This window comes from Mobula hypostoma, chromosome 29 (genome assembly GCF_963921235.1).
Source record: "Mobula hypostoma chromosome 29, sMobHyp1.1, whole genome shotgun sequence".
Lineage (NCBI taxonomy): Eukaryota > Metazoa > Chordata > Chondrichthyes > Myliobatiformes > Myliobatidae > Mobula > Mobula hypostoma.
The window spans coordinates 1,450,068-1,475,555 of NC_086125.1; the positions used below are offsets into that span (position 1 = coordinate 1,450,068).

At 44.8% G+C, this 25,488-nt stretch overlaps 1 protein-coding gene across 2 annotated transcripts in view; it reads left to right on the forward strand.

Annotated features, from left to right (window-relative positions):
• LOC134339467 (collagen alpha-1(XI) chain-like) overlaps nt 1-25,488 on the forward strand; it is a 394,099-nt gene that overhangs the window by 117,411 nt on the left and 251,200 nt on the right. Inside the window, exons 5-7 of one of the 2 annotated variants that reach the window (XM_063036004.1) lie at nt 10,524-10,655; nt 15,011-15,169; nt 22,021-22,167. In XM_063036004.1, coding sequence (XP_062892074.1) covers nt 10,524-10,655; nt 15,011-15,169; nt 22,021-22,167 — 438 coding nt within the window. The remainder of the gene's footprint in view (nt 1-10,523; nt 10,656-15,010; nt 15,170-22,020; nt 22,168-25,488) is intronic. The other variant, XM_063036005.1, reaches the window with a different exon arrangement.

Sequence of the window (25,488 nt, forward strand, 5' to 3'; positions counted from 1 at the left end):
TGTGTACAAGCCCGTGTTTCCATTTCTACTGATTAGAAAGCATTGCCAATTCTCCACAAGTCCCCCAAATCCTCAGGGTACTGAAGAGACATTCTATGTGGGATTTTTTTTTTTAAACATGTTCTTGATTACTTTTGGGAACAGGAGAAAGAATGCTCAAACGGCTGGAATCAAGCAGTGAAGGCATGAAAACTGCACAATGGAATGGCTGAGCAGACTCGATGGGCCAAATGGCCTAATCCTGCTTCATGCCTTATGGTTAAAACTGCTGTGTGAATGTATGTCTCCTGCTTTCAGCTCAAAAGCTTCTCTTGGTTTATTTGTGAACACATCTCTGTGATTCACTTTGGCGGTTTATAGATCTGGTGGAGAATCTGTTACCTCCTGAATTGAGCTGTAGGTTGTCAGGATCTGATGGAACATTTTTCTAATCAAAGTATCCTATTCTTCACTGCTCTAAATCCTTTGCTTGACTGAAGCTATATTAATTACATATGAAATTGGTCTTGCTGGGTTACAAAGTGACGTCCCACTGTGGAAGTGTGTTCCTATCACTGACAGCAGTCTTAATACCGACCAGATGTTGTATTGCAGCTCACCTGGGGCAGTGTTTAACGGGGATAATAGCTCCTACTGTTGACTGTGCTGTAGGCTCCCTCACCCACCTGCTTTAGTTTGCTTCTTTCATTCCGAATCTTGTGACTTCTCCCTGTCTCATCTCCACCTGCCCCTGTCCACCCCGACTGGGACCCAACCTTACTTATGTCCTCAGCTCTGTCCAGCTGTTGGGATTCCCTTCCCCGTCCTTCGGGTCCGAGGAGGATGTGTTTGAAATTTTCTGATGAGTGTTTCCTGTTGGGAATCCCACTATAAGCGACAGAGTTGCGGGGCCTCGATCCCAGGGAATTTCTGTGAGCTCTGGCTCAGGTTCTGATTTGCATTTACTGGATTGGAGTTTGGGAATTAGGTGGGATGAGGCAGGGTGTAATTCTACGTATCGATGCATAAAATCTCTTCGTCTGTTCCAAAGAGGAGTGTAACTCGATCTTGAGTGGGAGAACAAAGGCTCTTTCTGTGCTGTGATCTATGGAACATAATTCACTCAGTGACCTCTCTGTGAAAATAATTAACAAAGACGCTATTTTTCTGCTGAGGAATTAGAAGAACAAGTTCAGTTTATTTTTCCGTTTGTTTCTGATTCTTTTTGTCATATTTGCTGGTCCACTGATTCTTTACGAGTGTGATCCAATGTATATTAGGGGGCTCAGAGGCCTTATGGGTAGAGCTGCTATCTCACAGCTTTGGTGACCCGAGTTCGATTCTGACCTTGGATGCTCTTGGTGTAGAATTTACATGTTTTCCCTGTGATCATGTTGGTTTCACCCGGAGTGCTCCAGTCTTCTCTTGTATCCCAAGGACGTGACGGTTGGCAGAATAATTGGTCACTGCTCCAAGTAAGTAGAATCTGAAGGGAGCTAATAGGGAGCAATCACGTGAACAGAGGTGTGAACTGTTGTGCAACTTACAATGTAGTCCTAACATCTCTATCCTGGCCTGGCATCTCCACAACAGTCCACACCTCCATTCATACCAAGATAAGACTAATGACCCTCTCATTACCTCTACGACTCTTAATGACCCTCTTGTGATTGCTATATCTGTAAACAACTCGGAGTTTATCAACTGGAAAACTATCCACCATGGATTAAAACTGATGAATCTTTTCGGATGAGTGGCAAAACATTTTCTAGACAACACAGCCAGTCCAGTTGCCTTGATTCACAACTGCGTGATATACAATGACCTGGATGACTGAGAACCTTCATAGACAACAGTCTCTAGAATTTATAGTGAATGGTGTGAGAAACAAAAAAAAACACCCAGTGACTGCCAGTTCTGTGAGCGATAATGCCTCGTTAATGAGAGAGGTCAGAGGAAAATGGTCAGACTGGTTCACGCTGACAGGAAGGCGACAGTAACTCAAATAACCTCACATTACAACAGTCAACACACATAAAAGTTGCTGGTGAACGCAGCAGGCCAGGCAGCATCTCTAGGAAGAGGTACAGTCGACGTTTCAGGCCGAGACCCTTCGTCAGACTGCCTCTATGGGGAGAAATGAACAGTCGATATTTCATGTCAACACCCTTCAAAACATCGACTGTCCATCTCCGTCCGTCGTGCTGCCTGACTCAATGAGATCCTCCAGTGATTTTTGTATTACTCCATTTTCATTTCAGATTTCCAAATCTGATTCTTAAAATTACTGGAGAGGAGCCCCTACTTAACAAATATGATATCATTTCGGAGCGGCCACGCGCGCTGCATTGCACTGCCATCTTCTCCTCCTCTCCAGTAATTTTAAGAATTAGATTTGGAAATCTGAAATGAAAATAGAGTAATACAAAAATCACTGGAGGATCTCATTGAGTCAGGCAGCATGATGGACGGAGATGGACAGTCGATGTTTTGAAGGGTGTTGACATGAAATGTCGACTGTTAATTTCTCCCCATAGAGGCAGTCTGACCCACGAGTCCTGACGAAGGGTCTCGGCCTGAAACGTCGATTGCACCTCTTCCTAGAGATGCTGCCTGGCCTGCTGCGTTCACCAGCAACTTTGATGTGTGTTGCTTGAATTTCCAGCATCTGCAGAATTCCTGTTGTTTACATTACAACAGTGGTGTGCAAAGAGCATCTCTGAACACAGAACACATCAAATCTTGAAGTGGGTGGGCTATAGCAACAGAGGACCATGAGCGTGCTCTCACTGACCATTTTATTAGGTACAGGAGGCATTTAATAAAGTCACTGAATATAGATGACAGAGAAAGTTAGTGAGGAATGGGAATAATAGCACTGCTTCCTGAGAGTTAGCATGGAATAAATGGGCAGAATAGCCTCCTTCAGTGTGTAATAAAGTATAAGAGATAGGTAGAAAGGGCAATGAGGTCACAGAAGGACAACAAAGGGACAGAGGAATGAATGGAGCACAGCAATGAGTTAGCAAAATCCCACACTATGACTATTAGAGTAGACAGCTGCCCTGCCTCTCTTGTTCAGCACCCTATAAACTTGACATCATCTTAAAGAGTCCATCTTTATCCCCAACTCTGACCAAACACAGTTTATTTGTCAGCTCAGTGTTCACCAAGCTCACAGGTCAGACAGGAGCTCAGTTTTAAAATTCTTAGGCTTCCCTTCAAATCCCTTGCTGGTCCCCTGTCTATGATAATGACCACACCTCTTTTAACCCTCTGATAACTCAGTGGCATTAAAGTGTGGCAAATTTGTTTACCTGCTTGGCTTTAAATGTTGGGGTCATGCTATGATGCTGCCTGCAGCCCACTAGCTCATTTGGTCTCTGTACAATGGCAATTAGTTGCCGAAGTGTTATTGACATTTAAAAACAGGTGCCCTGTTTGTGGGCTTGCAGAGTCAAGAAAGGAAGAGGAGAGAATATTTATTGCAAATAAAAGTAGATTAGATTAGATTATGAGGACATGCAGTCCTCTTTTATCGTCATTTAGTAATTTAATGCATGCATTAAGAAATGATACAATGTTCCTCCAGAATGGCATCACAGAAACACAAGACAAATCAAGACTGAAAAACTGACAAAAAAGCACATAATTATAAAATATAGTTACAACAGTGCAAAGTAATACCGTAATTTGATAAAGAACAGACCATGGGCACAGTAAAAAAAAGTCTCAAAGTCTCTCGAAAGTCCCAACATCTCACACAGACGGTAGAAGGAAGAAAAAAAAACTCTTCCTGCCATGAGCTTCCAGCGCCGCAAACTTGCCGATGCAGCACCCTGGAAGCACCCGACCACAGCCGACTCTCGAGTCCGTCTGAAAACTTTGAGCCTCCAACCAGCCCTCCAACACCAAGCACTGAGCACCATCTCTACCGAGTGCTTCGACCTCGGCCCCAGCAACAGGCAATAGGCAAAGCCGAGGATTTGGGGTCTTCTCCGGAGATTCTCGATCGCACAGTAGCAGCGGCAGTGAAGCGGGCATTTCAGAAGTTTGTCCAGATGTTCCTCCATTCTTCTCACGTCTGTCTCCATCAAATCAGAATTGTGCACGGCCCCTACTTAACAAATATGATATTATTTCGGAGTGGCCGCGCGTGCTGCATTGCGCCGCCATCTTCTCCTCCTCTCCAGTAATTTTAAGAATCAGAATTGGAAATCTGAAATGAAAATGGGTAGTACAAAAATCACTGGAGGATCTCATTGAGTCAGGCAGCATGACGGATGGAGATGGACAATCGATGTTTTGAAGGGTGTTGACATGAAATGTCGACTGTTAATTTCTCCCCATAGAGACAATCTGACCCACGAGTTCCTCTGTCATGTTTTTGTACTGCTTCAGATTCCATTCTCCAATCTCACATATCTCAGAAATAAAAATAGAAAATGCAGCAAACATAACCGGGTACGTTGGAACCCCATTCTAAAAGGAGTCTGACAAGGAGATCTGAGGAGATCTATCTATCGTGGATAGGTTGCTAAAGGGATAGGCTGAGAAAATGGTTAAAAAGCATAGTGAATACCTGACTTCATGGAGCGACTTGCTGAAAAGCACAAAGGAAGTTATGAAGACCATTTATAAATCATAGGTTGGTCCAGTTCTGGCTACTACATCTTAGGAAAGATAAAGTTTTAGAGAGAGATCAGAAGATATTGAGCATAATGTGGACAATTCTGATTTGATGGAGAATGGACGCGAAAGCATGGAGGAACATCTGGAGAAATTTCTGAAACGCCCGTTCGCTGCTGTCATTATTGTGTGGTCGGGAATCTTTCGGAGGGTAGGCCTCAAAATCCCCGGCCTTGCCTGCTTTGGCGACCGAGAAGGAGGTTGAATCGTTCCGACAGAGATGGCGCTCGGTACTCGGTGTCGGAGAGCTGATCAGAGCTCGAAGTTTTCGGATGACTCAGAGTTGGATTGTGGTCGGCATGACAGGGAGAGTTTTTCTTCCTTCTCCCGTCTGCGTGAGAGGTGGGACATTTGAGAAACTTTGAACTTTACTGTGCTCACGGACTTCTTCATCAAGTTATGGTATTGTTACACTGTTTTTGTAACTATATGTATAATTATGTGGTTTTGTCAGTTTTTTCAGTCTTGGTTTGTCCTGTGTTTTTGTGATATCACACCGGAGGAATATTGTATCATTTCTTAATGCATGCATTACTAAATGACAATAAAAGAGGACTGCGTGTCTTCATAATCATCATAATGTTTCCCAAGGATGAGGGACTTTCTGTACATGGACATACGGGACATACAGTGCATACGGGGCTGTTATTGGGATAAGGGGAGGAATCAAGAGACCTCAAACCAGGAAGAAGAGGACAGACTGAGAGACAGAAACAGAGAGGGAAGAAGAGAACTAGTGAGAGGGAGAGGGAAAAAGAGAAAAAATGGTTGAGACGATGGCGAATGAAGGGTGGTGGGTGAGGGAACAAGAGGATGAAAGAATCTCCGTGGGAACAGATTTATAAACAAACAAAGCTGAGCTGGGCAGAGTGAAAAGTTCTGCTTTCTGATTCACAAAGGAATTTGATAATTCACCAAGGGCAGAATCCCGGCAGGATTTTCAATCTTTTTTTTTTCGCAGTGAGTTTGTTTATTAGGACAGGAAAGTTGAAGCTTTTCTTCCCAGGCTAAAAACTTGACTATTCATCTCTAATCCTCTATTTTGATACTTATGAGAATGCCTTCAGCCTCTTATTCACCAGTACTGGCATTTAATGTAAGGTATAAGATTTTAGGACTTAGACTGGGCACTGAAGGAACAGCAACATATTTCTGTCAGACCGGAGTTGACTTGGAGGGGTGGCGCCGCCCTGTTGAGGAAACGATGATATTGCTGTGAAGGTCACATGGTTTGGGTGTAGAATGTAGGACTGCCCATTACAGGCCCTTCAGCCCATGATGCTGTACCAGCCTCTTAACCTCCAATCTAACCCTTTCCTCTCACATAACCCTCCATTTATCTTTCATCTAAGTGCTTATCGAAGAGTCCATAATATAGCTGTCTCTCCCACCACCCCTGCATAGTGGGTTCCATACACCTGCCAATCCATGTGTAAAACCAAATACCTCTGACAACCCCCTACCCTATACTTTTCTCCAGTCACCTTAAAAGTACGTCCTCTGGTATTAGCCTTTGCTGCTCTGGGGAGAAAGGTACTGGCTGTCCACCCCATGTCTCTTATTATCTTGTACTGGAGCTGTTAAAGAACCAGTGGCCTTCCATGCAACAGTGATTCTGGGAATGAATGGGTTAACATGGGTTTGGAAGGCTCTGGGCCTGTATCCGCTGGAGTTTTGAAGAATGAGTTGGCGGGGAGGGGGGGGTTCTCATTGAAAATGATCGAATATTCCAAGGCCTAAAAAGAGTGGACATGGAGAGTATGTTGCTTCAAGTGCAAGGTTTCCCAGCTTTCTTTCTGCCATGGACCCTTACCATTATCCAGGGGCCCAGGTTCCCAGGGTTGGAAACTGCAGTTCCAATGGGTGAGTCTCGGACCAGAGGACACAGCCTCAGATTAGAAGTGTGTCTCTTCAGAACAGATGAGCAGGATTTTCTTTTAGCCAGATGGTGGCAAGCTGTGAGAATCGTTGCCATGAACAGCTGTGCAGGCCATGACATTGGGTACATTTAAAGGAGAGGTTGATGGGTTCTTAATTATTAAGGGTATCAAAGGTTATGGGGAGAAGGCAAGAGAATGGGGTTGAGAGTCAAGAGGAAATGATGGAATTCTGCTCCTATGTCTTATGAAACGGTTTCATTGCTCAGAGCACAAGTGATGCAATATTGATGTTTTGATTTTTATTAAAAATGACAGTAACCCTGCTTCACTGAGGAATTAAGTGTTACTTTAGACCGAACAGATTAATTAACACAGTGGCTTCAACATATCTGTTTGAGCATGTTTTTTCCCTTGAAGCGTTTTGGACAAGAATGTGTTTAAATTTATTTGTCCCACTAGCAGAGGATGTTAACTCATTTGGTGTTTTTCTTCACGTTACAGAAGTCTCTCTGAATTGCCCCTTCTCCTTTTGTGAACTTTAGAAACCTACCTCTTTGAGTGAGTGAGCTTGGTGGCAGCTCACCCCCTTAATATCTCACTCACCATGCAATGTCCAGCTACGTTGTTTGGTGCAATCTGGGTCATTGTTCTACAGATTAGAAGTACTATCTAAAAGCTTTTGTTGTTGGTGGCAGATGTGTGGATGTTTCCCTGTGAAGGTACTCTGGTGTAATTCATACTAGAATTAATTGCTTAGACCATTAATAACAGTAGATTTTCTTCAAAATTCCTAAAGTTTCATTAAATTTTAAAAGTGGGTGTATGGAGTTAAGGTCCCAATGTGCCTAATTTAGCAACAACAATGGATACAAGGCTTTAAGATGTTGACTCGTGCAGGGTTCGGTTTGGCTGTTGGGCACAGTACTGGGAATCACCCGATCTCAGGAGGTTAAGTGCAATGTTACACACATCCAAATCAGAAGCAGGTTAAAATACCCAACAGGTGGTGTAAAAATTGTTGTTTTGCTGCAAAATTACAGTGTAATGCATTAAAATTATATAAATTACAGTAACAAAGCAATATAAAACATTAAAAAGTGCAAAAAGACACCAAAACTAGTGAGGCAGTGTTCATTCACGAGCAAGAGAAAATCTGCCGGATGCTGGAAATCCAAGCAACAGACACAAAATGCTGGAGGAACTCAGCAGGTCAGGCTGCATCTATGGAAAAGAGTAGACAGTCGATGTTTCGGTGGGGTGGGGTGGTAGGTGAGGACAAGAGGAACCCTATCCCTGGTGGGGTGGGGGGAGGATGGAATGAGGGCACATGTGCGTGGAATGGAAGAGATGCACTTGAGGGCAGTGTTGATGGTGGAGGAAGAGAAGCCCCTTTCTTTGAAGAAGGTGGACATCTCCTTCATTCTGGAATGTATAGCCTTATCCTGAGAGCAGATGTGACGGAGACAGAGGAATTGAGAGAAGGGGTTGGCAGTAGGCATAGTTCAGGTAGCTGTGAGAATCTGTGAGTTTGTAATAGACATCAGTAGATAAGCTGTCTCCAGAGATCGAGACAGAGAGATTGAGAAAGGGAAGGGAGGTGTCGAAAATGGACCAATTAAATTTGTGGGCAGGGTGGAAGTTGGAGGCAACTTCCTGCCCTCAAACTTGCCTGGTCCACCCTACCCTCAAACTTCCTATTCCAACATGTCAGTCCACGGCCTCCTGTACTGTCGTGACGAGGCCATACTCAAGTTGGAGGAACAACAACTTGTATTCTGTCTGGGTAGCCTCCGAGCTGATGGCATGAACATGGTTTTCATGTAATTCCAGTACTGCCCCCCCCCCCCACACCATTCCCCATTCCCATTTCCCTCTCTCACCTTATCTCCTTACCTACCCAGCACCTCCCTCTGGTGCTCCTTCCCCTTTTCTTTCTTCCATCTTCTGTCCTCTCCCCTTCCCCAGCCCTGTATCTCTTTCATCAATCAACTTCCCAGCTCTTTACTTCACCCCTCCTCCCCTTCAGTTTCACCCATCACCTTGTGTTTTTCCTCCCCTCTCCCTTACCTTCTAAATCTGACTGCTCATCTTTTCCTCTCCAGTCATGATGAAGTGCCTTGTCCCGAAACATCGACTATTTACTCTTTTCCACAGGTACCGCCTGGCTTGCTGAGATCCTCCAGCGTTTTGTGCGTGTCACGAGGAAGTGTTCATTGACTGTTCAGAAATGTGTTTGTGAAGAAACTCTTGTGAGTGTGGGTCTTCAGGCTCCTGTACTGCCACCCTGATGGTAGTAATGAGAAGAGAGCACATCTTGGGTGATAGGGTTCCTTAATGTAGGAGAGCTAGTGCTCGTGATGGAACTGGCCCCATGAAGGGCCAGATAAAATACACATTATTCATTGCTCTGGAACTCTGCAAAGAGCTTCACAGCTACACCAACGCTTTCCAAGAACTGTTGCAGGAAAAGGTTCATGGGAATATTGCCAGATAACTCCATTCTCTTTTGTAAAGCCAAAGCACTTAATGCTGGAAAGGCACAACTGATTGAGCAGCAACTGGACCTTGTGGAGATGTATAAAGCCATGAGGGAATAGGAGGGGTGAGTGTGAAGATTAATGAGAATTTTGCTAGGACTCAAGGGCCTACATTATAGGGAGTGTTAGGGCAGGCTAGGACTTCATTCCTCACTCAGACTATAGGAAGCTGAAAGGTGTCCTGAAAGATCATGAGGAACACGGAGGCACAAAAAGCTTTTCTCCCCAGGGAAGGGAATTACAATTCAGAAGGCACAGGTTTAAGGTGTGAAGGGAAAGGCTTAAAAAGGACCTTTTAAACCTCTTCATCCAGAGGGTGGTGTGTATGTGGAACCAGCTGTGAGAGGAGGAGGTTGAAGCAGGTACAATAGCAACATTTAAAAGGTGTTTGTATAAGTACATGGTTAGGAAAGTTCAGAGTGGCGTGGGCCAAGCATGGCCAAGTGGGACTAGCTTATTTGGTCATCCTGGTTGGCATGGTCAAGTTGGGCTGAAAGGCCTGTTTCTGGGCTGTTTGACCATGACTCTATTGGTGAGGAAAGAGGAATAAAGTTTCAGCTTGAAGACCTTTTGGCAGAACGAGGAAAGTAAGATGGTTTTAGTTGCAAAGTGCTGCCTTGTTTCTCAACTCTCTGGAGTACACTGTCTCATTAACACAGGAGAGCGAAGTTCAGGTGGGACGATGCATGGAGGGGCGGGATAATACATTGAGCAGTGGTGAAGATGGGGTGGAGACAATCTAAATCATCTGGTGGAATTCCACAGGGTACACAAGAATGCAGAGACAAGGGTACAGTATATATGCTCAGAGTTCAATGGAAATGACAGTGCAGGTTGGTTAAAAATGCAGCAGATGGATACCGAGCTTTCTAAATAGAGTCACAGAATACAAGATCAAGCAAATCATTTATTAAATACAGTTTTGGCCACAGAGAAGTTGTAGAAGGAATTTGCCGAAACTGGGTCAGAATTAAAATCAGTTTTATTATTACTGATGCGTGTTGTGAAATTTGTTGTTTTGTGACAGCAATACAGTGCGAAGAGAGAAAACATCTGTAAACTATGTACATAAAGTAAATCATGTAAGAGAAGAATAGTGAGTTACTGTTCATGGACTGTTTGGAAATCTCTTGGCAGAATGGAAGAAACGGTTCCTAAAATATTGAGTGTGTTTCTGTACCTGGTCCTCGATGGTGTAATGAGAAGATGACAGGGCGGTGGTGATGGATGCTGCCGTCCTGAGGTGCTGCAATTTGAAAATGACCTCGATGGCGGGGAGGGCGATGCCCACCATCGACGCGGCCTCTATCGATCCTGTATATTGCAGTATGTGAACTTTAAACCCGTAAAGGTGGAGCCCAGATGTGAGAACTATGTGCACGTGGATACAGTTCATCTGTGTTGTGACCTGGGCTTGTTCTGTTCTCCTTTGCTACAGGGTGATATCCAGCAGCTACTAATTTCCCCGGACCCCAAAGCAGCCTACACCTACTGCGAGCGTTACATCCCCGACTGTGACACCCCTCTGCCCTACACTCTGCAGTCTCTGGTGACTTCTTACGATGATGAGGTGGGTACACTGTACATTTTCTCCATTTCTCTCCATTTAGTCCTTCTGGAAATCAGGTGACGTTGGACAATGTGCTCCACTTGTTGGAGTATCATGGGTTTCACTTTTAAAATATAGAAAAGTATAGCACGGTTCAGGGATGAGTGTTTTACTGAGTGCGCCATGTGCCGTCCGTAGTTAGTGATGGGCCTCCGTCACACTCCTGTAGAGTAACGGTAAGGGGGCCTCTGGATAGGGGTACACAGCATTGAAATGTATTGTCAGCCTATCACATCCACACAAGCATTGGCACCAGTCCTACACTAACCACATTTTAAAATAATTCTACCCACATTCTCATCACCCACACAGAATTCTCTCCGTCGCCCGCACGCCTGGGGCGACTGTCCCCGGTGCCCGCACGCCCGGGACGATTCTCCACATTGCCCGTATGACCGAGGCGATTCTCCACATACGCCCAGGGCGACTCTCCTCGTCGCCCGCACGCCCGGGGCAACTCCCCCGTCGCCCGCATGCCCAGGGTAACTGTCCCCCGTCGCCCGTACGCCCGGGGCAATTTGCAATATGGTAAATTGGTTTACTAGCATAAATGTCTTTTGGACGTTGGAGTGTGGAAGCTAAAGCACTGTGGAAGATTGGGGAGAAGGTGCAAAGACAGCACCAGAGGTCAGGATTGACCCAGACGGACGGAGCTGAGTGTCAGCAGCTGTGTCACTGCGTAACACTTGGCTGTCTGCCAGCATTAAATAACCATGACAACAAGTAACTCGTATTCTCAGATGAAAATATCATTTAGTGTCTGGAAATAGTTAGAAAACCAGTTACTTGTTAGATCTCCTCCTGCGTGATGTTCGATACTGTTCCCTGTGCTTGTTTCTGGTCCAGTGATCGCAGTGACCCCCCCGCCCCCCCATCTCCCTCCCCAGCACACCCACCTTCCCACACCGCTTATACAAGGAGCTTGGGCATCAAGGATCTGTCTGCAGCTCCCAATTTATCAGGAGGCTGCACTCATTGGGTCACAGTGGGTTAAACAAGCGTGACAGCTGTCAACTGAAGTGCTCGACCTCTGACCCAGCTGAAGAATGTGGGCTGGCGTTGGGCTCTCATAAATCTTCTTTTGAGTTGTGCGAGGTCTCCCCTCTCCCCTCTCCCCTCTCCCCCTTCCCACCTCTCCCCTCTCCCCTCTCCCCTTCCCACCTCTCCCCTCTCCCCTCTCCCCTCTCCCCTCTCCCCTCTCCCCTCTCCCCTCTCCCCTCTCCCCTCTCCCCTCTCCCCTCTCCCCTCTCCCCTCTCCCCTCTCCCCTCTCCCCTCTCCCCTCTCCCCCTTCTCCCCTCTCCCCCTTCTCCCCTCTCCCCCTTCTCCCCTCTCCCCTCTCCCCTCTCCCCTCTCCCCCCTCCCCCTTCAGTTGAGGGGGTACAATACATATAATATTGAGTTATTTTGAGATAGCCCAAACTTCACAGAAGCCACTGTACCTTTGTTTTGATCTGTTATGTTTTGATTTACCAGGGTACCATTTTGTTTTTTAAAGTAACTGTTACATTGATAACTTTTGACAGCTATTTCTTTCTTCTCTCCACCTTTCCTTCTCTGCAAATGAAAACACATTTGTCTTCCTATTTTTCCAATTCTAATGAAGGGTCTTTTACTCAAAACAGTTTCTTTCCACACAGGTGCTGACTAATTGATGGTGTATTTCCAGAATTCCCGTTTTTTTAGCTTCCTGATTCTTTGTTTCCTGGTGAACCGTAACTGTTTTTGTTTAGTTTTGTTTTCATTTATTCATTGATTAATTGATTGGGATGCAGAGTGGAATCAGCCCTTCCGGCCCTTTGAGCCACACCGCCCAGCAATCCCCTGATTTAACCCTAGCCTTATCACGGGACAATCTACAATGACCAATTATCCTACCAACCGGTACACCTTTGTTGGGAGGAAACCGGAGCACCTGGAGGAAACCCATGCAGTCACAGGGAGAACGTACAAACTGTTTACAGGCAGTGGCGGGAATTGAACCCTGTCACCGGTACTGTAAAACATTGTGTTAACCACTACACTGCCATGCCACCCCTCAATCTTCCCCGCCATCCATCCAGGTATGCACATACCTTGTTTTATGGAGTGCTTCAACCGAGAGGAGATTGCAGGGTCATCGCAGACTTGAGAAGAATTGATAAATTGTGATTTACTCTGTGTGTGTGTGTGTGTGTGTGTGTGTGTGTGTGTGTGTGTGTGAGAGAGAGAGAGAGAGAGAGAGAGAGAGAGAGACTGACCGACCGACCTTTTGTTCTAGGCTCCCAGGTGAAAATGTGAAGGTTTAAAGCTTGAAAAAGTAAAAACAAAGTGTTGGGAGATGGGGAAGTGAACAGAATTCAACACAAGTTTTAACAGGAACAGGAACTCAGCCTCGACTGGCAAATCTTTCCTTCCATCGTCAGCATTCCCAACTCCAGCACTTTCCCCCTGATGTCTTCTCTCTTACCTGCGGCATTGCATAGACCATAGAATAGTACAGCAGAGTACAAGTCTTTTGGCCCACAGGTTTGTGCTGATGTGTGGACCCCATTCAAGGTCAATCTAATCTTTCTAAGGACACAACTCTTCATATGTCTGTTTCTCATCTGGCTCAAAATTGAGTATCTGAGCTTCTGCAAACCACTCTCCATTTTCTCTCAATCATCCAGCTCCACACTTACCCCCTTATCCACACATACTCCCTATAATCACACCACTAGACATAGGGGGAGAATTCACCCATTATAGATAGATGGATATACTTTATTAATCCCGAGGGAAATTTGGTTTCGTTACAGCTGCACCAAAAATAGAGCGTAAATATAGCAATACAAAAAACCCCAACAATCAAACACCAAATTGCGAACTATGCCAGATGGAAAATAAGTCCAGGACTAGTCTATTGGCTCAGGGTGTCTGACCCTCCACGGGAGGAGCTGCACGTTCGATGGCCACAGGCAGGAACGACCTCCCGTGCCGCCCAGTGTTGTATCTCGGTGGAATGTGGCCGAAGTCCAACAGTAAAAAGTTCAATATCCGGTCTACAAACACGTTCCTCGATCGTAATATACCCCGGATTGCACCATCTGTTGTTAGCCAGAACAGTAAGCACCCAACTCCTTTACGCTTACCGCTCTCAGTGCACTTCCGGTCAACCTGAACGGTATTACCCACCGAACTCCTCTTCTCCAAAAGTCTCTGTTGTCTCGACCCAGTCCTCTTTCCTTGGCTTTGTGATCCCCCTCTGTGTGTTTTCCTCCGGATTTCAGCAGGGGTGTCCGCCGCTCTGTTCGCTAAGCCGGCCGGTCTTTGCTGGTCCGTGGAATACACAATGCGACCTTGCTTCTGTCCCGCATGTCGGGATGTAACCATTTCCAACGCTAAAGAAAACCCAAATAAAACTCTCTCTACCAGCATGTTAGAGAGGGTGCAGCTTCGATGTGTTACCGTGAGAAAAAAAATACAAAAATAATCCCTATAAACACACCACTAGACACGGGGAGAATTCACCCATTACCAATCCCTATAATCACACCGCTAGACAGGGGGAGAATTCACCCACTACCAATCCCTATGAACACACCATAAGTCAAAGGAGAATTAGGTCAATTGGCTCATTTTTTCTCTCAACCCCATTCTCCTGACCTCTTCCCATAACATTTGATGCCCTTACTGATCAAGATATTATCACTGCCCCCCCCCCCCCCGGCTTTAAATATATCGAATTTTGGTCTCTACAATCATCTGTGGTACTGAATTCAATAGATTGACCAGCCTCTGGTTAAAAATAAAAATTCCTTCCTCATCTCTGTTCTAAAAGGACATCCTCGTATTCTGAGGCTGTGCCCTCTAGTCCAAGTCTGTCCCGCTTTAGGAAACATCCTCTCCATGCCCACTCTATCTCGGCCTTTCAAGTCCTGGAGAAGGGTGTTGTTTTGAAACGTTGCCTGTTCATTCATTTCCATAGATGCTGCCTGACCTGCTGAGTTCCTTCAACAGGCCTTTCAATGTTTGGTACATTTCAATGAGATTTATCCCGACATTTTTCTAAACTTAAGTAAGTACAGACCCAGAGCTATTAAATGGGTTTTTTAAGTTAACCCTTTCATTCCTGTGATCATTCACATGAACCTCTTCTGGATCCTCTCCAATGCCAGCATATCCTTTCTTAGACAAGGGGCCCAGAATTGCTCACAATGCTTCAGATATGATCTGACCAATGCCTTATAAAGCCTCAGCATTAAATCCTTGCATTACAAGCTCCCAGACAGCCATCTCTGTACAATCCCTGTGCGTCTCCTTGGCTTCAGATTCTCTCTCTCGCTGCTTTTTACAGACAACGACCTCTCGACCCCGCCACAAAAAAAAGAAGAGGGATCGCAAACGCTCTAAAAAGAAGGGCAAGGGCAGAAAGAAATCGAGAAAAAATCGCAAAAGGAAGAAGAAAGATCGGGCTGCCCGGCAAAAGATAGAAACATTTGGGGTTAGGGAACAGGTAGATAATGTAAACCCATCGAGCACCTCCTTAGGGCAATGTAGGAGGAGCTTCGATGACTGACATGTGATTCTGCTGATTTAACACAGGCATGCTAAGCTCTGCAAAGCCCTGTTCACATTACATTCCTGCCACTCTCTCTGGACCCCCATTTCCAAGTTTGCTTTTGAGACACCAGTTGGTCAGGAGGGAAAGGAAGATGAAGAGATTGTCAGTGCAGTGGTGAATTTATTAGAGGGGGAATGCTTACTTTGATCCCAAAGGTTGGGTAAGAATCTGGGGATATAGGTTGGAATCCTACCGTAGGAAACAGTGGGGGAGGGGTGCCAATCCAGGTAAAAATTACATCAGTTTTATTTGTTATACGCACATTGAAACGTCCGGGGAAATGCATTGTTTACATCAATGACCTGCACAGTCCAAGGCTGGGCCGGGGACAGACTGCAGGTGCTGCTCATCTTCTGGCAACAGCGTAGCTTGTCCACAGCTTACCCATACGGTGTGTCTATTAATGTGTGAGGAAAACAGAACACTGGAGGAAACCCACGCGTACCAACAACATACAGACAGCGGCAGGAACACACAGTCACGGGGAGAACACACGTACCAACAACATACAGACAGTGTCAGGAACACACAGTCCCGGGGAGAACACGCGTACCAACAACATACAGACAGTGTCAGGAACACACAGTCACGGGGAGAACACGTGTACCAACAACATACAGACAGCGGCAGGAACACGCAGTCACGGGGAGAACACACGTACCAACAACATACAGACAGTGTCAGGAACACACAGTCACGGGGAGAGCACACGTACCAACAACATACAGACAGTGTCAGGAACACACAGTCACGGGGAGAACACACGTACCAACAACATACAGACAGTGTCAGGAACACACAGTCACGGGGAGAACACACGTACCAACAACATACAGACAGTGTCAGGAACACACAGTCACTGGGAGAACACACGTACCAGCAACATACAGACAGTGTCAGGAACACACAGTCACGGGGAGAACACACGTACCAACAACATACAGATAGCGGCAGGAACACACAGTCACAGGGAGAGCGCACGTACCAACATACAGTTGGCAGGAATGAACTTGGATCACTAGTGGTGTAAGAGTGCCAGGAAAACTGCAACACTACTGTGTCACCCAGATGGTTCATAACAGATCACATCACTGGACTGGGGCAAGTAAAGTTCTGTCAGGTTTACCAAAGTCATTTGGGGAGGGAAGCTGTCTGTCCCTGCCTGGTCTTTACAATCTGTGACTCAACGACCATGTCAGTCTGGTTGAGACATCACTGCCCTCCGGTAATGGGCAGTCGAATCACTCATTTCAGAGGGGAATTGAGTGACTCCAATGTTCCTCCACTAGGAACTGATGTGGAAAGGATGTTTACTATAGCGGGGGGGCATCAAGGATCAGAGAGCACAGCCTCAGAATAGAGGGATATCCAATTAGAGCTGAGATTAGGAGGAATTTCTTTAGCCAGAGGGTAGTGAATCTGTGGAATTCGTTGCCAGAGATGGCTGTGGAGACCAAGTCATTGGATATATTTAAAGGAGAGGTTGATAGGTTCTTGATTAGTAAAAGCATCAAAGGTTACGGGGAAAAAGGCAGGAGATTGGGGTTAAGTAGGATAATAAAGCAATCATGGATGATGGAGTAGTCTCCATGGGCCAAATGGCCTAATTCTGACCATGTGTCTTATGGTCTAATTCAGTGGAGGAAGGAGGAGAGGTATGTAGTTAAGGGTGTGGAATAGATACCGGCATTGCCAAAAGCATTCTGTCAATAAATAAAGAATAACTCTGATTTGAAATCAAGTTACTTATTGGCTGCCAACTTCTGATTTAGGAGATGGTGTCTGCAGACCAAATGATCAAATGCTGTATTGAGATTGTGTAAGGGGGTTTCGTCTTTTACTGCGTAGGCTAATGACAGAAAGTATCAAAGGTGAGTGGAAGAGTAACACACACAAAACTAATTGCTGGAGGAACTCAGCATCTCATAGAGAGGAATAAATAGTCAATCTTTCATGCTGAGACGACTCCTCAGTTCAAACATCAAAGTTCAAAGTAAATTAATTATCAAGGAACATTTACAAGAAGTTTGTTGGCAAGGTGGCGCCAGTGAGCCACGGCGCGATTCCGTGCACTGTGTACATTGCTTCGAGTCAGTGCACTGGGCCGTGCTCAAGGTCTCACTTGTGAATCTAAATGAACACACCACAGTTGTCATGGACTTTATAAAAAGTAGTTGTAGACGAGTGTGTCCCCACAAAATCATTCAGTCTTCCACAATCAGAAACCATTGATGAATCATATATGCACTTTGATAATAAATTTACTTTGAGCGTTATTACGTTACCAGGTACAATCCTGAGATTCATTTTCTTGAGGGCATACTCAATAACTCCAATAGCCATAATAAAATCAACAAAAGACCACACCCAACAGAACAGACAAGTGTGCAAACACAAAAAGAAAGAGGAAATAAAGAAATGCTAATGATAAATAAATATTGAGAATAGGAGATGAAAAGTCCTTGAAAGTGAGTCCATAGGTGTGAGAACATTCCAAGTGAAGTTATCCCCTTTGGTTCAAGAGCCTGATGGTTGAGGTGTCATGATGATTCCTGAACCTGCAGGTATGAGTCCTGAGGCTCCTGTACTTTCTTCCTGTTAGTAGCAGCATAGCCTGGATGGTGTGGGTGGGGGAGTCCTTGATGATGGGGGCTGCCTTCATGTGACTGGAAAGGAAGGGGCCAAAAGCCAATCTAAATAAGATGGGAGGGAGGGGTAGGTGTACAAGCTGGCAAATGATAGGTGACATCTGGTGAGGGGGTAAATGGTGGGTGGCTGAAGGGGGAATGAAATAAGAAGCTGGGTGGTGATAGGTAAAGAAGGAATCTAATAGGAGATGGACAGTGGACCATGTAAGAAAGAGAAGGTGAAGAAGTGCCAGAGGGAGGTGATGGTCAGCTAAGGAGAAGAGAAGGTTTGAGAGGGTAACTGGAATGGGGAATGGAAAAAAGAGAGAAGCAGAAAGGGGTGAGTAAGTACCAGAAGTTGGAGAAATTGATGATCATATCATCAGGTCGGAGACTTCCCAGATGGGCTGTGGGATGGTGCTTGTGAAGGAAGACGTGTTGGAGGGGTGCAGGAATGCAGCAGATAATCGGACTGATGGGATTGCTGTCTTAGTATTCAGCTGCTGGTCTTAATGACTTGTATCATTATAGTAATTGCAAGGTATAAACTGATCACTCAGATCCTTACTCTGGCAACATGCCCATCTCTTTCACTGTAAAGAGTAACTCCCTTGTCACCACTTTTTCAGGAAGATATCAGGGTAACTAAATAAAGCTGTAAAAGGGAGAGAACCTTCACTTCCCAAAAACAAATTTCTGGAATCAGTTAGGCTATCAACGATCGTAATTCTTATATGCTTTCAATCTCTCTAAATACTTACCTCAAAATTTAAAGCTCTCTGTCTTGATATGTTTAAATCTATAAGCTGTTTGGGGAAAGAACTCCAGATTGCCAAAGGAAAGCTCCCTTGGGAGAAGATGTTTAGAGTGATGGCTTTATCATGTCATACAACATGAAAACAAGCCATTCAGCCTGACTCATCCATGCCACCAAATTGTCCATCTGACTCAGTCCCAAGTGCCCACATTTGACTCATTTGCCCCTAAACTTGCCCTGTCCCATTCAATTGATTTAATGAAATGATTATTAGATGATTAGCTGCTTTAAGGTGATGGAGGGTGGAAGGGTTCTGGTCAAGAGCAGAGTCAGAAAATGACCCTTCCCTAGGAGGTGTAAGTAAATTTTATTCAGAAGCTGGGAAAATGAGAGAATTTAGCAAGTTTTGGTCCCGGTATGATTGCATCAACTCCAGTGCTCCGTACCATTTTCCTTCCCTCCCCGTCCCTGCTCCTTGTGCCCCCTCCCCCCACCCTCATATGGCGGTTCTAATGCAATTTGAATGGGGTTTGAAGAGCTTATCTGTTGCAAATGGATTAATACATTACTGAGACATTGCTGATCATTGGAATGTGCGCTTCACAGCTGTAACCAAAAGCAATAATCCAGCTTTTTACAGTTCATGTGCTAGTCTTTAACCTCACGCATTATTTAATGTTAAATCACCATCACTTCATCACCATCTTAGATTTGTTTAATTGCTATCTCATTATTTATTTCATTTGGAGGAATTTACAGGTGAAAACAAAAGTGGAAGACCTCTCCGTGACATTGAAGCTCGTGGTAGACTGGTCTTTGGGTTGCTGATAGTTTAAAACACTGTCCACCTCTCCACCTCTCTTTCCCACTCCCTTCCCTTCACAACGCTGTGGCAGATGATGAAATGTACTGCACTGAGGTGATAGAGACTTTAAACCAACAACTGGAGGCATCATTTTCCAATCTCATTGTTCTCTACAAACTGAATTCAAGAAGTTTACATTGACAAGGAAGGAAGAGGGAGGGGATGGTTATAAAGTTGTTTGGCCAGATCTCTTAGTTGGGGTGATAAAGAAAGAGAGTTAGGGGTGTTGGGGAGGATTTACAGTGCATCAGTTGAACTGAAAACAAAAAAGGCAGGGCATCGAAGGATTTGAAATTCCCTGCATCAGGAAAGCAAAATAAATACACAATGATTGAGGTCCCCTATCTGAAAAAACTTGGGTTCTTACTGCATGGAAGGTGGTGAATGATTTAGGCATGATCTAGAAGGTGACTAAAAGATGTCAGTTCTTACCACCTGGGAGGATGGTAAAATAAACTAACATGATTTTGGAGGTGACTAAAAGAAATGTATTTCAAGTTTCAACCTCCTCACCCTGAGCTCCTGGCTGACTGTGGAGCCTAATGAGACTAATTCACTAGTGTTAGAAACATAGAAAAACCTATAGCACAATACAGGCCCTTCAGCCCTCAATACCGTGCCGAACATGTTCTTACTTTAGAAATTACCTAGGATTACCCATAACCCTGTATTTTTCTAAGCTTCATGTACCTATCCAGGAGCCTCTTAAAAGACCTTATTGTATTTGCCTCCACCACAGTTGCCAGCAGCCCATTCGACACACTCACCACTCTCTGCGTAAAACAAAAACTTACCCTTGACATCCCCTCTGTACCTAATTCCAAGCATCTTAAAATTGTGCCCTCTTGTGTTAGCCATTTCAGCCCTGGGAAAAAGCTTCTGACTATCCACACAATCAATGCCTCTCATCATCTTATACACCTCTATCAGGTCACCTCTCATCCTCCATCGCTCCAAGGAAAAACGGTCAAGTTCACTCAACCTGTTCTTGTAAGGCATGCTTCCCAATCCAGGTAATATCCTTGTAATCTCCTCTGCACCTTTTCTATAGTTTCCACATCCTTCCTGTAGTGAGGCAACCAGAACTGAGCACAGTACTCCAAGCGGGGTCTGACCAGGGTCCTTTACAGCTGTAACATTACCTCTCGGCTCTTGAAGTCGGTCCCACTGTTGATAAGGCCAATGCACCGTATGCTTTCTTAACCACACAGCCAACCTGCGTAGTACTTTTGAATGTCCTATGGACTCGGACCCCAAGATCCCTCTGATCCTCCACACTGCCAAGGGTCTTACCATTAATACTATATTCTGCCATCATATTTGACCTACCAAAATGAACCACCTCACACTTATCTGGGTTGAACTCCATCTGCCACTTCTCAGCCCAGTTTTGTATCATATCAATGACCTGCTGTAACCTTTGACAGCCCTCCACACTATCCACAACACCCCAACCTTCGTGTCATCAGCAAATTTACTAACCCATCCCTCCACTTCCTCATCCAGGTCATTTATAAAAATCATAAAGAGAAGGGGTCCCAGAACAGATCCCTGAGGCACACCACTGGTTACCGACCTCCATGCAGAATATGACCCATCTACAACCACTCTTTGCCTTCTGTGGGCAAGCCAATTCTGGATTCACAAAACAAGGTCCCCTTGCTTCCTATACCTCCTTACTTTCTCAATAAGCCTTGCATAGGGTACCTTATCAAATGCCTTGCTAGAATCCATATACACTACATCTACTGCTCTGCTCTTCCTTCATCAATGTGTTTAGTCACATACTCAAAAATTCAGTTAGGCTCATAAGGCACGACCTGCCTTTGACAAAGCCATGCTGATTATTCCTAATCATATTATGCCTCTCTAAATGTTCATAAATCCTGCTTCTCAGGATCTTCTCCATCAACTTAACAACCACTGAAGTAAGACACACTGGTCTATAATTTCCTGGTCTTTGTCTACTCCCTTTCTTAAATAAAGGAACAGCATCTGCAACCCTCCAATTCTCCGGAACCTCTCCCGTCCCCATTGATGATGCAAAGATTATTGCTAGAGGCTCAGCAATCTCCTCCCTCACCTCCCGCAGTAGCCTGGGGTATATCTTGTTCAGTTCCGGTGACTTATCCAACTTGATGCTGTCCAAAAGCTCCAGCACATTCTCTTTCTTAATATCTATATGCTCAACCTTGTCAGTCTGGTGCAAGTCATCCCTACAAACACCAATGTCCTTTTCCATAGTGAGTACTGAAGCAAAGTATTCATTAAGTACCTCTGCTATCTGCTCCAGTTCCATACACACTTTTCCACTGTCACACTTGATTGGTCCTATTCTCTCACGTCTTATCCTCTTGCTCTTCACATCAAGTGTTGATCAGATGTATAGACATGTGTTAGCAGAGGTCACCTCTCTGCTCCTGAAGTTGCAGCCAGGATAGGCTACGTGGATCAGGATTTGCCTAATACCTACGCTATTCCACACCTGTCTCAGGATACTGAGCCTCCTTCAGTGGAAGAAGTGGACAATGTCTACGATTATCTTCTTGGTCCGGAATATTACACGGATTTGGACTCGGCCATCTACAATGCCTCTCTAGCTGCTGCTGCTGGCATGGAGGAAAATGTCACGGATCATGAGGTAACCTCTACTGTAATGTTATCCTTAGAATTAAGGTGCAAAGCTGTTTTAACCTTCAAGTATCACTCAATAATGGTTTTGTGATATGAAAACCTGACCAGACCTGCCTGACACAAGATGAACAAATTCCTCTAATATTATTAAATTCAAATGTCAGATGTATGCACATACTTGTTTATTTATTGTTTTATTTTATTTATTTATTTATTCTCTCTCTCTCTCTCTCTCTCTCTCTCTCTCTATCTATCTATCTATCTCTACCTCTATCTCTATCTCTATTAGATTATGTCACATGCCGGTGATAATAAATCTGATTCTGATATGTACAGCACTGTTATCTCCACTGTTACTAATTGTTCATTCTTATCATCCTCATGTCCTTTTGATTCCATTCATTACAATACTGTTGAAGTATGGTTACTCTATTGAGTGAATTTTGAATGGATTTTCTGATAAAATTGACTTATGTAGGTCTGTAAAAATTGAACCCATTTGGTACCCTGTAAGTAAACCATCTATAGCTTGTAGTGTTATACAGTTGTCTATTTGTCTATCTATCTATGCATCTGTCTGTCTATCTCTCTGTCTATGTCTGCCTGTCTATCTGTCTGTCTATCTACTATTTGTTTGTTTTCCAATTGTTCAGAATCAGGTTTCGTATCAGTGGCTATGCTGTGAAATATATATAAAAATTAAATAAAGTACAGGTGTCCCCCGCTTTTCGAACGTTCGCTTTACGAAACCTCACTGTTACGAAAGACCTACATTAGTACCCTGTTTTCGCTTTCAGAAGGTGTTTTCACTGTTACGAAAAAAAAATCAGCGTGCGATAAAAAATCAGCACGCGATAAAAGGCAGCGCGTGCCCCGAGCAGCCACTCTCCCCGGATTCGGAACTGCATTCTCGCCGGCATTTTGCTTAAACACGTGCCTGTGAGCAGCCATTTGCAAGATGAGTTCTAAGGTATCGGAAAAGCCTAAAAGAGCTCGTAAGGGTGTTACGCTTAGCATAAAACTAGACATAATTAAGCGTTTCGATTGTGGTGAACGAAGTAAGGATAAAGTGAGTTTGGCTTATGGAAGCTGACAAACATGACGTTGAAGAGGTTTTGGCATCTCATGACCAAGAACTGATAGATGAAGAGCTGATACAATTGGAAGAAAAAAGGATGACAATCGAAACCGAATGCAGTAGCAAATGGACCGAAGTCGTCCAGGAACTGAACGTGAGGCAACTATGTGAGAGTTTCACTGCAATGATAAAGTACAACTTTAATTTTGAAAGGGTACGTAGGTTTAGGGGATATTTGCAAGATGGTTTGAGTGCTTACAAAGAACTGTGTGATAGAAAAATGCACGAGGCTCAGCACTCAAGCAAGCCTTCCACATCAGCCACAGCAGATGACGAACCTCGACCGTCGACATCGAGGCGGGCAGTCAAAGGAGAAGATGACCTGCCTGCCCTAATGGAAACAGACGATGACAAGATGACACCCCGGTGTCCCACCACCCCAACTCCCCAGGCCACGGACAGATACCGATTTGTGGAGAATGCAGCAGTAGCCAGGACACACGCAGCACATCTTTAAGAAAAAAGCCGAAATAAACATGCTAATTAATTAGGTGCCGCCCGACACATAATTGTTGGCCCAGATCAGAGACGACGCAATTGGAAATCGGCACTGATCTGGGCCGACAATTACATGCTGGCTGGCACCTAATTAATTAGCATGTTTGTTTTGGCTTTTTTCGTAAAGATGTGCTGTGTGCCTCCCAGCTACTGCTGTACCCCTGCATGCTTCACGGATCGGTATCGGTCGGTGGCCTGGAGGGTGGGGGCCACTGCACCAGCCAACCTGCGATGACTCAGTCTAACACACCATCATCAATGTGCTCGGCACTGTCCTGATTCCGGTAAGTGATACTACACTGTACATACATTATTTCTACTTTATATAGGCTGTGTATTTTTACGTGTTATTTGGTATGATTTGGCAGCTTCATAGCTTAAACGTTACTGGAGAGCACTTGCGTGAGATTTTCTGCCGACGACGCTTGCGTGGAGTTTTCGCTACGGAGAACAGTGCAGTAATGATTGTGGAAAAGTATTTCTACTTTATATAGGCTGTGCATTTATCATATCATTCCTGCTTTTACTATATGTTACTGTTGTTTTAGGTTTTATGTGTTATTTGGCATGATTTGGTAGGTTATTTTTGGGTCTGCGAACGCTCACAAAATTTTCCCATATAAATAAATGATAATTGCTTCTTTGCTTTACGACATCCCGGCTTACGAACCGTTTCATAGGAACGCTCTACCTTTGGATGGCGGAAGTGCAAAAGGAGAACAAAACAAAAAGTAAGGTAGTGTTCATGGGTTCAGAGATCTGATGGCAGAGGAAAGAAGCTGTTCCCGAAAGGCTGAGTGCATGTCTTTAGGATCCTGTACCTCCTCCTTGATGGTACAAATGACAAGTGAAGATGTCCTGCATGCTGGGGAGGCTGTCGCCCATGGTGGAGCTGACTGAGTTTACAACTTTCTGCAGCATTTTCTGTTCCTGTGCAATGGCCCCTTCATACCAGTGATGCAACCAGTTAGGACGCTCTCCACAGTACATCTGTACAAATTTCCAGGAGTCTTTGGTGACAAACCAAGTCTCCTCAAACTCCGAATTGAATATAGCCACTTTCCGTTAGTTTTTTAATTTATTTAGACATACAGCCCGGTGTGGGCCCATCTGGCCAGGTAAGCCTGCACTGCCCATTTGAACTCCTAACTCACGTGTCTTTTGAATGTGGACAGAATCTGTAGCAGCTAGAGGAAACCCACGCATTTAAGGGGAGCGTGCACAAGCTCCTGACTGACAGAAGCAGAATTGAACCTGGGTTGCTGCCACTCAGCTAACTGCGACCAAAGACTGCGGCCCTTCTGCAGGCAGCAACAAAATTAACCATTTTTGAGGATCCAATTTTTGATCTCTTCCCTCTCCCACACCATACTGAAAAATTTGCAACAGTTATGAAGGGGTGGATTGTCCTGGATCTAGACCAGAATCTCGGACCTCCACACACTACACCCCATGCCATCAGGCCCTGGATAGGGTGTGTTGGCTGTGCTCACCTTCCCTACTAGAGTCCACTCGGGAGGCAAAGCGGGCCACAAGGAGTGACCCCCCCCCCAGCTGGCTGCTCCTGATTGCCCCCGGATTAATCTATTGGCTTTCAGATCTGTCTTTGCCTCTGTTCAAATAAGCTTGCATGTTTCTATAAAAAGCACACAATTAGATTTTAATTATTTTTCTTAATTCTTAATTATATTT